This window comes from Ranitomeya variabilis, chromosome 1, assembly GCF_051348905.1.
Source record: "Ranitomeya variabilis isolate aRanVar5 chromosome 1, aRanVar5.hap1, whole genome shotgun sequence".
Classification (NCBI taxonomy): Eukaryota; Metazoa; Chordata; class Amphibia; order Anura; family Dendrobatidae; genus Ranitomeya; species Ranitomeya variabilis.
The window spans coordinates 616542467-616559059 of record NC_135232.1 but is presented as its reverse complement, the minus strand read 5'-3'; the positions used below and the strand labels follow the sequence as shown (position 1 = coordinate 616559059).

Here is a 16593-nt window from a genome sequence, read left to right as displayed (position 1 = left end):
TGCTCCTAAATTGCCAGCGTGCGCCAAATTTATCTTCTGTAATCTACCCAAGATACTTAAGGGATCCTTGCCTGAGCAATAAGTTTCTCTAAATTCTTGCCTGTGAAAACGTGTGCTTCTGAGTTGCCCATTCCGATTATTGACTTGGCTTGTTTCTTGACCTCGTTACCTGTCTGCCACCTTCCCTGACCCTTTGACTATCGATTGGAGTGAACTTCATCGGTCTGATCTTGGTAATTGCCTGCATCAATGTGTAAATATTTTAGCCTAGAGAATGTTTTTGTGTCTAGGTCCCTAACCTAATTGTTCTTCTAAATTGCCTCTAACTTTACAGTGTTCTTCTTTTCCCTTTGATTTTGGGTAGTGGCCTCCACTGTACACTCTATTCTTAGAATCTTGGAACAAGACATGGAAGCAGAGTGTGAAAGTCCCACAAAACATAATAATTATTAAAAAGACCTTTATTAATACAAATACAAATCACAAGATAAAAACAATGTAGCCCATACAGTGAGCAAATATGGAGGAGACATGAAGGTAATCTGGCCTAGGCAGGAAGAGCTAAGTACATCCTGAGCAAACAATCCATGAATGACAATGGTTACACAATACCACCCACATGGCAGAGGATTCTAACAGAATAAATGGGTGCCGAAGGCAGTACCCCGCAAATCACTCCCAATATGTTTAGTCATTCAAACATGCTTAGCCATCAGTGCATGGATGGCTGTCCCACTTAACCCAGCAGCCCTTTGACGCGCGTTTCGCGGTCCAGCTTTCTCAAAAGGGGAACTCCTCTGCCATGTGGGTGGTATTGTGTAACCATTGTCATTCATGGATTGTTTGCTCAGGATGTACTTAGCTCTTCCTGCCTAGGCCAGCTTACCTTCATGTCTCCTCCATATTTCCTCACTGTATGGGCTACATTGTTTTTTATCTTGTGATTTGTATTAATAAAGGTCTTTTTAATGATTATTATATTTTGTGGGACTATCATACTCTGCTTCTATGTCTTGTTCTATGTCTATTGGAGTTGTCCTGTTAACCCAGTGACTCTGGGTATTAACTCTAGGAGAGCTTTATTTTGCTGCTCTCGGCCACAATTTAACGATGTGCTTTATGATTATTGGTATGATTATTCTTAGAATCTTGTTGCTAATGGCCCCATGGTCGAGTACAATAATAGCTTTTTATATTATTTCTCTGGTATTTCCATTTTTAATGTAAATGACCACAATATGAATAATGTAAGTAAAAATAATTCCAAAAAGATCATGAGAAGAGATGGCCTTCTTGTAGGTCACATACGTGTCCATTCTTACCAGTACCCACAGGACGATGAACGTCCTTTCTATAAACTATATGAACCTTTCAGCTAACGCAATCAGAACTATGCTCAGTAGTCCTTTTAATCCAGACATCCGGCATATCTGGCTTGCTGTTAGGTAGAACGACTGGAGGATGACTATCTTGGTTTGACTGGATTTTCCATAACATATTAGCCTGTTTTGAGGGTGTTGAGGAATCAAAGACGGTTTCTCTCAGAGCTAGTTTTAACATTTCTCTCTTCCCATTCAAATGCCCCCTTTCACTGTGACAGGGTGAATCAGGAACCTCAAAAAAATCCGGCGAGCAGCTTGTTGAGTCTGCCAATTTAGAGCTCTGGTCAAAATCACTAAGACAAGTTTCATTCGAGTCAAGGGCATCGAAGGAGCTACCCATGGAACAGAGGCACCTGGAATATTCAAACATACGGGTATTCCTCTCTGGGGAGTATTGTGCGGGACTGGTGCTTTTAGGGCTTTCCAAGTTACTAGATTGCTTAGTGGTATGTACATGGACATGATCCACCACAGATCCATTCCAAGCCTTGCTGTTCATCCTTTGATAAATGCATTGAGCACATGACTCGTCGGACCTTTCTGACTTATCTTCAAAGCTACTTTGCCTATAAGGAGAAGAGGTTTGCAAAGCAGAGCATTGATTAAAACCTTTTTCCCTAATTGTATTAGCCTGGAAATCCTGAGCGTCTTCTTGTGGCTGAGATACTATTCTGTGACACTTATTCTCTGATAGCTGCATATCCTCCGATAGAATTGATGGACGTTTGGACAGCCTACTAGTTGTTGTACTGTTGTCAAAACTATCACTTAAGTTCCTGGCTAAAGGCTGAAGCTCGTATTGTTCATTTTCTATGTTTGATTCTTGAACTTTCCTAAACCTGCTCTGTTTTTCGTTCCCACCACAAGCAAAGGTGCCATTTAGCCTTGGGTCATTAGGACAGTCCTTTAAGACATTGGTAAAAGGCCACAGTATTTGTCCACAGTTCTTTTCTGGGCCAAAGAAGCAGCAAAGTGACTGAAAAAAAAAGGTGGCAAAGCCACAGCTAATGCATTTAATCATCATTATGAATATTCCCAATTTCCGGTAGGCCAACACCGTGGCCGGCAACATTATTACCCCAGCAGAAAACATGGTGGAGGCTCCCATTGCTGTTGCACAGCTCATTTGCTTCAAGGAGAATGCCACACGACTGAGGCGGTCAGAATGTGGACACAGATGATAGGAAATGCAATAATTGACTGTGAAGTCGACAGAGAGACCAACTGCAGCTGAAACGAACAGGGATTCTACGACATTTAGTTGCCATTCCAAAAGAACTAAGAGACCAACGGTGACCAGAACTGAGCCGCCTATTGCAGCCACTGAGAATAAACTGAGTAAGATGTTCCATGTCATCAACAGAAGAATTACGAATGAAATTGCTACAGCAAAGCCTGTTATCATCATGACTTCAGTACTCAGCGTGTGCTGGAGGTTAAACAGAGAAAGGTTACTGGTAAACCACCCGTTCTGCAGCCCCTGAGGAGCGTTCTTTAACTCGCGTATGAGCCACGTGTTTAATGTATTGAAGAATTTCTTGGTTTTGCTATAATTGAAGCTGTACTGATATGTCGTCTGAAACTCCAGAACCAAAGCAGATAGGTTACCATCAGCATCAAATCTGGGTCCAATATCACAGGTCTCTGGATCGCTGCCTCCTTGTTCCGTGACCATCATTTTTATGCAGTGGAGAAGTAAATCACTTGAATAAGGAAAGGAAAATTGGTTACAGCACAGGTTACGGTTTTGGTCACTCTGTGAGCACTGACGACTTTCCATCCATCTGTGGAAATCTTCCATGAAGCAGATGTTTGGCTTTTTATCCTGATCAGAGAAGTAAAAGCTTTGGTTTTTTACCTTTTGACAAAGATCCATAAGCCATCTCTGACTATCAGTACTTTGGATGCTAAAGGTAGTGTCCCTGATGAGAGTCCCATTCATGTCTGGATTAAGGTGGTCTCCATTATCCAAAGGCTTAACACCCCATACAAGTGTAATTGGCATATGTTGACCTTCTCCATGTTCTTGACGTTCAAACATGAACTGGTGGCAGTATTCAGCGTCGTATCTCTCAAAAGGGTGGCTCAGCCGAAACACCTGAACTGAAGACACATCTGAAGATGGCAACTTTAATTTTGGGCTAACACAAGCAATATATGCACCACCAGCTGCCAGGGCAGCGAACCAACAAATCCAGATGTACCGGAACTTTATCACTCCACATGGAAGGAGCTTCTCGAAAAGCAGTTTTGATGTTTCCGACAAGGTGCCGTGTACACTCCTAAGTTTTTGGTAAAAATTTAAAAAAATTCTTTTATGTCCATTACTGTTCCAGTAATCTTCAGATTTGTAAATGCAATTAACACTGACATATCGCTCATAAATGACCATGGTGGCAGGCAACCATGTAATCATTAATGTCATGTTGATTAGTACAGATGTTCCCATGTAAATGGAAAAGCATCGAATTGAGGTAATGCTACTCATGTAACTGGCATAGAAAGCAGCTCCGGTGGTCAAACAAGATACTAACATAAGATATACAAAATGGTGCATAGTTTGTTTTACCCATTGTTGCATGCCGGCAGCTGCGTGTTGTATCTTGCTGAGATTCCAAAGGTCGAAAAAGACAAAAGTGTGATTAGCACAAATACTACTGAGGACGATAACTGCAATCAGGTTGACAAAGGGAAAGAAAGTCATTCTAAAAACCAGTTTGTACAAAAAGAAGGAAATCATCAGTGAGCCGACAACCGACGTCAGGACCATAAAAGTGATAAAAAAGGAACGTAGGTAAAAAGACATACTTAGAAAAACAGCAACTATTGCCAGAACGGGATACACAGTATCCATGACAAGGTAGTGTTGGAAAAGTTTCTGCTTTAGCCCCAAATCCATTCCACTGATCGCTGTAAAATTATCAAAAAGTTCTCGAGACTCCAAATTGTCCACGTAAATGTCCATCATTGATGAACCTTTTTTGGCTGGTGAAAACAGCATGCTGTACTTCAGAGATGGGACCTGGTAATTTGTGGTTTGGGGGCTTAAAAAGTCCCTGTCAACAAGAAAATGGAGCAGCTGGTAAACTGCGCTGGATCGTGTGCACTTTTCAGGCACTTTGGCACACTGGGAATGTTTCTCCCTCTCTGTACGTGAACTCATGCAGGAAGGGGTGAGAGCTCCTCTGTGGTAATCTGGTGCACAGGAGCGCAGAAGGACCAATGTGTGGGAAATGTCGCTCTGGGTGATTTCAAGGCAAGAAGAACGGTTGTACAATATGGATATGTAGTTTCCAAGGGACCAGCTAGGACAGCATTCTTTGTTCTCATTGCGTTCACAAAGCTCCGAGAAAGTGGGATGTGAACGGATCTGCAGGAAAGAAAAACAGAATAAACATTGTAGTTATATAATGAAAATGGCATATCCATACATCAAAAACAAGGTCGCATCCCATACAGATGAATAGATAGAGCCGTGCATGTGAAGCTCAGTGCTTTCTTTAAGTTGAGCAACCTGGCTAAGGATAGGGCTAGATGGCGACTTTGGCCAAGACACAATTCTGACTGCAAAGAATCTAAGTGATTCTGACTTTTTCTCGTTGCTCATGATGGACCTTTCAGCTCGCCATCCGAACTAACTCATCTGCATTATGCTGCACTGTAGTTGGGGAATAAAGCAACCTATGCGGCTGGACTCAATGAGCACAGAATGTGTTTAAAACTGCAAAAAAGATATTCTGACTTTCTAACACAGATTGTCCAAGTAAAGACACCATCTTTATCAGGTCTAAGAGATCTATTTCATATTATATGCAGATTGTATTGTGAAGTCCATTGACAGATCCGCTTGAAGGAGCAAGGTGGTACAGAGATTGCTACTGACCTTCTCTTTTTCAATACGGCACATGGATTGAATTGCTTGCAGGTTCCATAAACTTCCTGCCGTTTTGGACATGAATACCAGTTGCAAATAGCTCTTTGCTAGAAAAGAAACATTTCTATGAAATATTGTGTTTTAACATATACTTTGGACAGTGAATGATACCACATTTATGGGATATTGGGGTGAGAGACTGCACTTGGAAAGAGATGGCAACCCATTAAATAAGGCTTAAAGTTTGAGCCCAAACTTTTAAACAAGAGTTATTCTAGTGATCTTCAGCAGAAGCACACTGCTCCCCAGCCTCTAGGCTTCAAGCTATCTGGAGGGCAGACATGAACATGATTGACAGTTCGGAACAGCGACATTGTTGCACTATTCACCCGCTTTCCAATGTTGCTATATGGGGCATCTTTGCTTCTGATTATAAGGGCACTGAGGTTAGACGGGATCAGGAGCTTAGAAGGTTCTCCAGCAATCCCAGTCAGCTTCAGAGAGCGCTTACAAGCTCTGTTGGATCGAGTTTGTAAGCACTGCACATGTTTGGCCACCACAGCTAAATTGCAGAGGAGGTGGCTGCTAACCTTAGCCATGAGCCATAAACAATAACATTTAAGATCCCTCCGTTCTTAAGAATAAAGATAAGCACTTTTAAACATAAAAGGTCATTGGAATAATTGATAGTAGTTTTACTAGCCAAGGGGCATAAGTGCCTAATTTGTGCTCGTGCTTGCACAGACAAGTGTACGGGCTCAATAGAAAGTCTACGGGTTTGTGCACCACTGCTCATTTGGGCTTTGGGTGATTATAGGTTAAAAATCTATAATGCAGAAAATCAATTCACAATATTTTTGTGACCTATTACATTTATGCCTCAGATCTAATCATCATCTTATTGGCACTTACAAGGGTGTCCACAGAAAAAGCCATCCACACCGTCTTTCTGCTCCACCATTCTCCGATGACGAGTGTCTCTTTTAGTTATTTGAAACAGTTTCTCATTTCTTCTGCTAAAATCAAGGTCATCCAAGCTGGCAAAAATACACAGAAGTAGACATTATACACACATCATTTCTTTATAAATTAACAGCTACAGACTGTGTTCTCAGCATTTCCAAATGGTCAGACTTCTGTGAAGGCGAACACATATAATCATATTCAAAGTATAATGATATGTTCTGGCTCGGACTGGCCTGCAAGAGAAAAGGAGAATCCTCCGGTGGTCCCCTGTGCAGTAGTAGCTCACCACCCTCCTATATGAGCAGTACTTGGCACAATACACTCCATTCACCATATACAGATAAAATCAGCATCTTGTTCATTTCACAATCAGCCCAGTTTATTGCTATAGAATTTTGTGAATGAGGAGAAAGTCATATTTGCAAGTAGCTGAAAAGTGGGGCCCTGGAATTGATGTTACTGGTGGGCGCTTGGCACACCAGTCCGACACTGGATCTGATCATTGTATATACAGTAATAAAATAACCAACTATATATATTGCCGAGGATGGAGCTATGGAATAAGGCAAGAGTTGCTGTGCTACGCTGGTTATATAGCTCTCTGTTAGAGTAAGGAACAGGTTTATGGCTTCAGGCCTGACAAATCTCACTTTGTGTAGTAGTTTTCACTACCAGAACAAAAGACTGATGAGGTGTGTGACAAAGCTGGGTGGACGCAGATAGGGTCTTTTATTTATTATGCAGCTATGAATTCTGATATTTGCTGTTATGTATAAACCACCTACATTTATGTAAGTAACACTAACATTCATGAAGAGTATAAATATACGAACACTCCTGGAAGCCCTCGGAGATTGTTAGAAATTACATGCCTGCGTATTTCATTTTGTTATGAGTAACAAAACATATGTTCTTGGCTTTTTATTGAATCCAGGAAATTTTTCCTAGAAATTTTTAGAGTCAAACGTGATTATAAAGAATACAGAAATACCCCCAAAATCATCCATGTAAATCGTGAATTCTCAAGAATATTCAGCTGTCACATTTCCAACTATAACGTTTCGACTCATCCCGCGCCTTGTTCACATATAGTCACAGTGATCAATGGGAAAAATATTCCAAGGAAAAACCCCAAAGACACAGCTGAATTCACAATTTACATGGATGAATTTTTGGGATTTATGTATTCTTTATAATCACGCTCGACTCTAAAAAATTAAAAGGAAAGAGCATATGAGAGTTCTGTATTTTTAATTTTTATTTCTTTGTTATCACCGACCGTAAACTGAAAGCCAGAAACGTCTAATTTGGAGTGAAGGTCAGTCTAACACTCCTGTAGAAATGAATTCGGGTTAGAAAGAGTGTAGTAACTCAGATGATTCTGTAGCTCTTCCTCTAGTGGTTGGATGTGGGTAGAATAACACCCGTCTCAGCTGAGATTGGAATAATCCTTTGGTATTAAAGGGCTTTTCCATTAGTAAGACACTGATGACCCATCCTTGGGATCAGCTGTTACCAGCTAAGAAAGTGCCCAGATGTAAAGAGTGGGACAGCACAATATTTAGGGGCCACTCCTGGGTACACATCAGCACCTATTCTAATAAATGGGAGCTTGTAACACCAGATTGATGGGAGTCCTAGGTGTTCGACCTCCCCCAACAATGATTTTCAACTGAAAAAAATGAACTGGAGTATAAGTTGGTATACATGCAAAATATAGGGACATGTTCACACTGGCCATTAAACAGACAAAATCTAAGACAGAAACAAAATGAACTTATGCCCTGCTGTCAGTAAAAGCACTAGTGCATATAAATAACGTAACAGTAACATAATAACAGTATTGTGTATTACATTAGGATGTCTGGAGTAAGATCTACAAGAACAGAGCAACTGACTGGGCTTGAATGGCTGCTTAAAGAGGGCCAGTCACAGGTGAAAAGTGTCCAGTCTGTGCTCTTATTTTATTCCCACAGTATTCCGCTTTTTTCTTTTTAAATCCGCCATATTCTTTTAGGGATATGGGGCTTTTTATGTAGTGCTAATTTTTATGGTGTTTTTCACAGGGGGCATAGATCACAGAATAATAATGCAGAGGAGCCTAAAGACCCACCCATGAGGATCCTGTGAGACATGCCTATTTGTAAAGGCCATAAAAATTAGCAATAAATAAGAAGGCCCATATGTCTGGAAGCATATGATGGCCTTAACAAAGAAAAAATGGAATACTCAGGGAAACAGCGGGAATAAAATAAGAGCAAAGGCTAGCCATTTTTGACAGTAGATCCTAGGGTCTACTGTTGTGAAATTGGATTTTGGGCTCCCCCGGTGGCCACTGGTGGAATTGAACTGGTGTGCATCATCCTCTCTGTTCACCTGTTTCCATCAGGATGTGGGAGTCGCTATTTAGCCTTGCTCCTCTGTCACTTCCATGCCGGTCAACATTGTAATCAGAAGCCTTTCTGTGCATGTTCCTGCTGCTAGACAACTCCCAGCTAAGTTGGACTTAGTCCTTGTTTGTTTTTGCATTTTGTTCCAGTTCACAGCTGTAGTTTCGTTTCTGTGTCTGGAAAGCTCTTGTGATCTGAAATTGCCACTCTGATGTTATGAGTTAATACTAGAGTCTTAAAGTAATTTCAGGATGGTATTTTGATAGGGTTTTCAGCTGACCATGAAAGTGCCCTTTCTGTCTTCCTGCTATCTAGTAAGCGGACCTCAATTTTGCTAAACCTATTTTCATACTACGTTTGTCATTTCATCTAAAATCACCGCCAATATTTGTGGGGGCCTCTGTCTGCCTTTCGGGGAAATTTCTCTAGAGGTGAGCCAGGACTATATTTTCCTCTGCCAGGATTAGTTAGTCCTCCGGCCGGCGCTGGGCGTCTAGGGATAAAACGCAGGCTACGCTACCCGGCTACTGTTAGTTGTGCGGCAGGTTTAGTTCATGGTCAGTTTAGTTTCCATCCTTCCAAGAGCTAGTTCGTATGTTTGCTGGGCTATGTTCTCTTGCCATTGAGAACCATAACAGTCTACTTACAGACAGGTCTCAGTGACCAAATTGGATACCTGTATTTTTTTCTTTTTCATTTTAACTTTGTAAGTATTGACTACACAGCCAGTGAGCTGACAGTCAAATGTAATGTGGAGCTGGGCAAGGAAGTGCTCTGCTCCAACCCAACCCAGAGCACTTAAGTCATTTACATATGCATTAAAAGAGCAATTTTTCAGTCAAGGAGAAACACATTGCATTACTAAAGGGACGGATAACATTGTATTTCAGAGAGAAACATGACCATATGAACAGTTGGGGGCGGGGGGATTATTTTTCCCTTTAAGTTATATATTACATAACAAGCATTTCCAGCTAGATTGCAATATTAACACGCTAATTTTTCTGTACCTGCTTTTATCACCATGTGGATAGCCAGACAAAACCTTTTTGTAACCACTGCTGCTTTGAATATTTTTCCAGGTTGTTAATTTTCTTCCTATGTCAGTGTCTCTGGGCTCAAAACCCTGTAAAATTGTATAAATAAATTACATTTAAAAATAGACATTTTTGTTTCATTCATGTCTTATAAATATTACTTTTTTCAATCTTGCGATTGAGAGGTTACTTTTTTCACATGTATATATATATATTTTTATTTTTTAAAATATTTTCTTAAAGCAAAGTTTATTTCCAAAAGCATTTGTGTAGTCTGCCACATACATAGACGCAGCACCATGCAACCTTATCTGCTATGCTACAGCAACCTCGTTGCAATACTTTCCCATAGAAGTCTATGAACAACTCCAAACACCAGATTTATATAGACCATGTGGATACTGTAAAATATTTTATCTTCTATTAACAAAATCCAGGAAACTGTCCTCATGATCATGTACGGATACTGGAATAAAAAACCCACAATAAAACAAATGGTTAAAAACGCTATATAAAAGCATTAAGCTACTTACGGGTAGCGGCATTTTTCGGAGGCCCATGACAGCACCACGAGAGAGAGGGGATCCGCCCCTTTAGGAACAGGAAACCCACAGATACAAAAGGGCGGCACCTCTCCCACGCATCAGTTGGATTACAGAGCCTGAGAGGACTACCGCAGTTAATGACAAGCAAACACAATATTGCATACAATTAAACACAATGACTTTAATAAAGTAACAATTAAGATAACACACGTGAGAAGAAAAAAAACCTTTCTTCTTTAAATTATTTAGTTCTTTATAAACCCAGGATGTGCAACCCCCATGTGAAAAGGGAGGGAACTAAGGGTGCTGTCATGGGCCTCCGAAAAATGCCGCTACCCGTAAGTAGCTTAATGCTTTATTCGGACTCCCATGACAGCACCACGAGAGATTTACAGAGATGTAAGCCATTTTAGGGAGGGACCACAGCCTGCAGCACCCTTAACCCGAAGGTGAGATCTGAGGAGAACCCCAAGTCCAACCTATAGTGTTTAAAAAAGGTGGAAGGGGATGACCATGTGGCCGCCTTACATATCTGGTCGACCGATACTCCAGACCTTTCTGCCCAGGATGACGCCATGGCTCGGGTGGAATGTGCCCTCAGATTCTGCGGAGCTGGACCCCCACCTGTTGTGTAAGCAAGAGAGATAGCCTCCCTAATCCATTTAGCTAGTATGTATTTCGATGCTCTAGCCCCTTTCCTTGGACCTTGGAAGGATAGGAATAGTGCATTATCCTTCTTCCAATCATTAGTGACCGAGATATATTGTAGAAGGCATCTCCTGACATCTAAGGCCCAAGTCACACAGTACCATTTTAATCGCTACGACGGCACGATCCGTGACGTCGCAGTGATCGTATGATTATCGCTCCAGCCTCGTAGACTGCGGTCACACGTTGCAATCACGGCGCTGGAGCGATGCCGAAGTCCCCGGTAACCAGGGTAAACATCGGGTAACTAAGCGCAGGGCCGCGCTTAGTAACCCGATGTTTACCGTGGTTACCAGCGTAAACGTAAAAAAAACAAACAGTACATACTTACATTCCGGTGTCTGTCCCCGGCGTTCTGCTTCTCTCCACTGTGTAAGCACAGCGGCCGGAAAGCAGAGCGGTGACGTCACTGCTGTGCTCGCTTTCTGGCTGGCCGGCGCTCACAGTGCAGAGAAGCTGAGAAGCCGGAGGACAGACACCGGAATGTGAGTATGTACTGTTTGGTTTTTTTACGTTTACGCTGGTAACCACGGTAAACATCGGGTTACTAAGCGCGGCCCTGCGCTTAGTTACCCGATGTTTACCCTGGTTACAAGCGAACACATCGCTGGATCGCTGTCACACACAACGATCCAGCGATGTCAGCGGGTGATCAAGCGACGAAAGAAAGTTCCATACGATCTGCTACGACGTACGATTCTCAGCAGGATCCCTGATCGCTGCTGCGTGTCAGACACTGCGATATCGTAACGATATCGCTAGAACGTCACGAATCGTACCGTCGTAGCGATCAAAATGGTACTGTGTGACGGTACCCTAAGGTATGGAGCTCACTCTCTTTAGGGTTAGAAGGATTAGGGATAAATGAAGGTAAAACTATTTCCTGCGATCTATGAAACTGTGATACCTGAGATTTATGATGGTTCTATACGTTTTATCAGGTTTCTGAATAAGAAACAAGGGAGAATAAAATCCTTTCCCTCTATCAGACTCTGGAACCTGTGTAAGTACATTCTTAGAGCAAAGAGACCACACCTCTTCTTCTAGAGCAGATTGTTCTAGGGGATTAGAACGCAAGGGAGTTAACATAAATTTATCCCGTGGGGTATGGCAAAACTCAAGTGTAAGACCCCGAGAAATAGTATCTTGCACCCAGACACTATTCGTGATCTCTGACCATTCCGAACAGAAATGTAATAGTCTACCCCCCACCGGGGTTCCTAGTCATTTGTCTTCTTTCTTTCTTTCTTTTGAGGAACGACGGAACATAAATCCCGTACCTCGTCTACGTCTGTCTTCCCATCTAGACCGATCCCTTGAAGGTGAAAAGGTACGCTTCCCTCCGCGACCAAACCTTCTCTTATTAAAGGGACGACGATAGGACCCAAGCAGATTGGGGAATTTCTTTTTGTCATCTCCCGCTTTCGCTAGGAGTTCATCCAAGGTGGGCCCAAATAGATACTCCCCTTTACATGGAATGGTACAAAGTTTTGATCTTGATTGTATATCACCTGGCCAACATTTCAGCCACAGAGCCCTCCTGGCTGCGTTTGAGAGACCTGCTGCTCTAGCAGCCATTTTAACGGAGTCAATGGATGCATCTGATAAGAAGTCAGCTGCTTCTTGAATCATTGGTAAGGCAGTCAGAATAGAATCCCTTGATGCACCTTCTTTAAACTGGGTCTCTAATTGTTCCAGCCAAACCATCATTGATCTGGCTGTACAGGTTGAAGCCACCGCAGGCCTTAAGGAACCGGCTGCCATCTCCCAGGTACTCTTTAGAAAGGTGTCCGCTTTTCTATCAAGGGGGTCTTTAAGGGTCCCCATGTCCTCAAAGGGGAGAGAGGCTCGTTTTGCCACCTTGGCTATTGCCGCATCCAACTTAGGGGCTTTTTCCCAATTGGTGACTGCTGGATCATCAAATGGATATCTGCGCTTTTGCGCTGGAGGTAAGGAACCCTTTCTCTCGGGTTTCTTCCACTCTCTATTGATAAGATCCTGGATTTTCTCATTAAGCGGAAAGACCCTACGTTTTTTCTGCTCCAATCCACTAAACATAATTACCTCCTTGGAAAGTTGGGGTCTCGATTCTGTTATGCCCATCGTTCCTCTGACCGCTTTAACCAGCTTATCCACTCGTTCAAGGGGTAGACAGAAGCGGGCGGTGTCCTCATCCGAGGAAGAGGACGATGCAGCTGAACCGGAGAAAACTTCCTCCTTATCCTCCTCTATTGAAGAATCGGAGTGTAATGGAGCTTTAGATTTAGAACTTCCTCCTTGAGAAAGACCCTTTAAGGATTGTCTGACCTCCATTCTGATCATCTCTTTCAAGCTGGTGGTCATAGTAAGGGATTCCTCCGCTACCTGAGGGGGTAAGTAAAGCAATCTAATCCCTGTAGATATAATGCTCTCACCCCCTCCCCTTTCCTGAGACCTCACCGTCTGCTGGATACAGGGGCCACATAATTTTTTAGGGCACGAATCAGGTAGGGGAACCCCGCAGATGCCACATTCCCTGTGTTTCGCCTTTCCGGCACATTTCTTCCCCTATAATAGAACATATGAGGGGAATCATGTCACTGGGTGAACTTTCACGAAGATCACTTACCAGCGGCTGCCCAAAGAAAAGTACCGGAATACGAGGGGGATTTCCTCTGGCTGACGCTCCAGACCCCTGCCTGGAGGAGCTTTTGTGGCCAGACTCACTACTCCTTTTGTCGCGATCCTTTCCTTTAGGCTTCTGGGATACCTCTTCCAGCAGCTGCAACTGCACGTGCTCGTCCTCCATCTCCACACAATATGAGGCCAGAAGCAAGGGACCACGATCCGGAGTTCTTTTTATTACCCCTCCTCCGGTCAGCAGCTGTGCCTAGCGCTCCCCTGATTGATTTTCCCGGCCTCCCCCAGGTGCAGGCGGTTGTCTCTGGGGCTCAGAACGCCAGCGACGCTATACCGGTGGGCGCCGCCATCTTGGATACACTGCGCATGCGCAGGACCCCGGAAACCCGGAAGTGACTGCCGACTCCTCCCCCGACGTCACCCGTGCTCCCAGCGCTTCCTTCATCAGCGCACAGAGCGGCGAGGGACGCCGGACAGAGCCGCAGCACCCCGGGTGGCGCCCCCAAGCGCCGCCGCATACAGAGACCCCAGCCACCCCAGAAGGAGGAGACCCAGGGGACATACATACCTAGCGCTGGCTTGGAGACAGGACACCACCGGTGACCGCTCCCTGCTGGAATGCCACTGACATGCAGCCCTGCCAGGACCATCGTGACATCTTCCAGGAACTCCGCACCGGCCGAGGTAGGAGACCCCCTCGCTACCTGAGTCGGCCGGCCGGCCTGGGATCCTTTTGTAAGTTCTGCAGGATCCCGTCCCATTAGGAACAGGAAACCAACTGATGCGTGGGAGAGGTGCCGCCCTTTTGTATCTGTGGGTTTCCTGTTCCTAAAGGGGCGGATCCCCTCTCTCGTGGTGCTGTCATGGGAGTCCGAATAAAGTTATATTTCAGGACATAAGGTATTGCTCCGTCATTGCCATGAGTGGATGCGGAAAGTGTTTCCCCAAATATGGTTCAAGTAGCATCATGCCTAAATATGATTCAAGGTTTGGAGTTGATGGACCTGTTTTTTTTTCTTCAGCCAATTACGGTATGTAACTTTTCTAATTATTTATTGGCGATACGTTTAATTATCCAGGTGGCACTTTTCTAGGCTGTGTGCACATGTTGCAGATTTGGGTGCAGAATTTTCTGCACAAAATCTGCATCTCCTGGCAGAAAACGCAGGTGTGTTTTTGATGCGTTTTTTGCGTGGTTTTGATGCATTTTTTGAGCGGATTTTCTGCAGTTTTTACCACTGCGGATTTCTATTAATGGAGGGGTGCAGAAACGCACAAAAGAAGTGACATGCACTTCTTTGAAATCTGCAGCGTTTCTGCGCGGATTTTTCTGCACCATGTGCACAGCTTTTTTTTTCACATTGATTTACATTGTACTGTACATCACAGTGCAGATCTGCAGCGTTTCTGCAGCAGAAAAAAACTTTGAAAGAAGGAATATAATCCAGCTCACCCGTGATGCAAGAACCAAACCTCGGGAGCACGGACCCGCTGTGTCCAGGCGTATAAAGTCCAAAAAAGAAAATAATGTCCAGCTTCACCGAGTCCGTAAAAAAGAGTTTTCTTTATTCACAAACTTTTAAACATGGAGGATACAGACTTCAGCACGAACCACATGGGTAAGAAATCTCAACGCGTTTCTGGAGACTAAGCTCCCTTAATCATGACTTAATCTGGACATTATTTTCTTTTTTAGCAGAAAAAAACGCTGCAGATCTGCACTAAATCTGCACTGAATCTGCATCATGTGCACATAGCCTTAGGGTTAATGAAAATGTATCTTTATGGTCTTCATATGGATCTCAGCCAATGATTTTGGACACTCTTTTTAGATTAAGTCCATTTTATACACCTGGAAATTGAATTAATGCATAATAAATAGAATCTTAAATGTGTCTTTCTACTAAGCTTTTAGACAGGGTCTGTGACTTACTAAAAAAGAGTTGTAGAAATCCCTGCGATCCACTGATTTTGCTGCTGTTTTCCTTTTTGCACTACGTTGCTCCATTGCAGAGATATTCACATTTGTTGCTTTGGAGCACAGTATGGGAAATCTCTACTTGTAGTACTACTGGGCATTTCTTCAGAGTCTTCTTTGGCGATATGCGTTTTCACCCCTCTAGCAATCACAGCTCAGCAGCTGCTCTAGCAGCCTCAGACACCAGCTAATTGTGACTAACAGAGTCTGGGAAGGAGGTGTGAAAGTGCAAACCCTCAGAGAAGACTCTGAATAAATGCCTAGTTGGTCTGCAAGCAGAGATTTCACATACTGCTCTCCAAAAGCAACAAATGTGAATATCTCTGTAATGGAGTGACGCAGCGCAAAACGTAAAAGAGCAACAGAATTAGGAGAGCTTAGGGATTGTTTTTTTTTTTTGTACATACTTCTCTCCAAAAGCAACAAATGTCAATATCTCTGCAATGGACTGAAACGCTGCAAAACAAAAAAAAAGAAGAAGCAGGGAAGCTGAGGGATTCATGTCAATTTTGTGAGCAAGTGACAAGTCCTCTTTAATGTGTAGTTTTCAACTGGAAAACACTCACCATGAAAGGGTTGGAAAAGTCTGGCATTTGGTCAACCAGAAGGCCTGCCAAAGTACACACCAGTATGAGAAGCAAACCGACTGCCAAGATGGGTAGAGGCCAGTCTGTTATCAGCTGAGAATAACTGTAAGCAAATCACAATGACATGACCCGTTAATACAATGCTAGCTATGACAGATGACATCAATATTTGATATGATACAGTTTGTAGAAGACATGTAAAGTATATATTTTATCATTTAAAGGGGTTGTCCACTTTCAGGAACTTTTTATTTACTTAAATGTATGTATTTGGGGATAAAACTCATTTATGCAATTGGATTTGTTTTAAAATTTTGCATTTTGTAGCCTCTGTGTTGTCCTATCTTTTGCGTGGTGAAGAATGATTTTATCTGATAATCTCTCAGTGAACTCATTCTGACAATCTGATTTTGTAACTCTTTTAGCTGAGTTCCGGCCTCGGCTATTAACCATTTAGATGCACGTTCAATTCATTAAAAACAGCTTTAAAATGTACATGAGACCAAG

The 16593-nt window shown here is 43.0% G+C and overlaps 1 protein-coding gene across 1 annotated transcript in view; it reads right to left on the bottom strand.

Annotated features, from left to right (window-relative positions):
- Positions 1–989: 989 nt before the first annotated feature.
- The window catches only part of DISP2 (dispatched RND transporter family member 2), a 59182-nt gene continuing 43578 nt past the window's right edge, over positions 990–16593 (bottom strand). Inside the window, exons 4-8 of the mRNA XM_077260664.1 lie at positions 16066–16189; positions 9623–9738; positions 6169–6293; positions 5266–5363; positions 990–4752 (exon numbers count right to left, since the gene is read on the bottom strand). Coding sequence (XP_077116779.1) covers positions 1372–4752; positions 5266–5363; positions 6169–6293; positions 9623–9738; positions 16066–16189 — 3844 coding nt within the window. The 3' untranslated portion in view covers positions 990–1371. The remainder of the gene's footprint in view (positions 4753–5265; positions 5364–6168; positions 6294–9622; positions 9739–16065; positions 16190–16593) is intronic.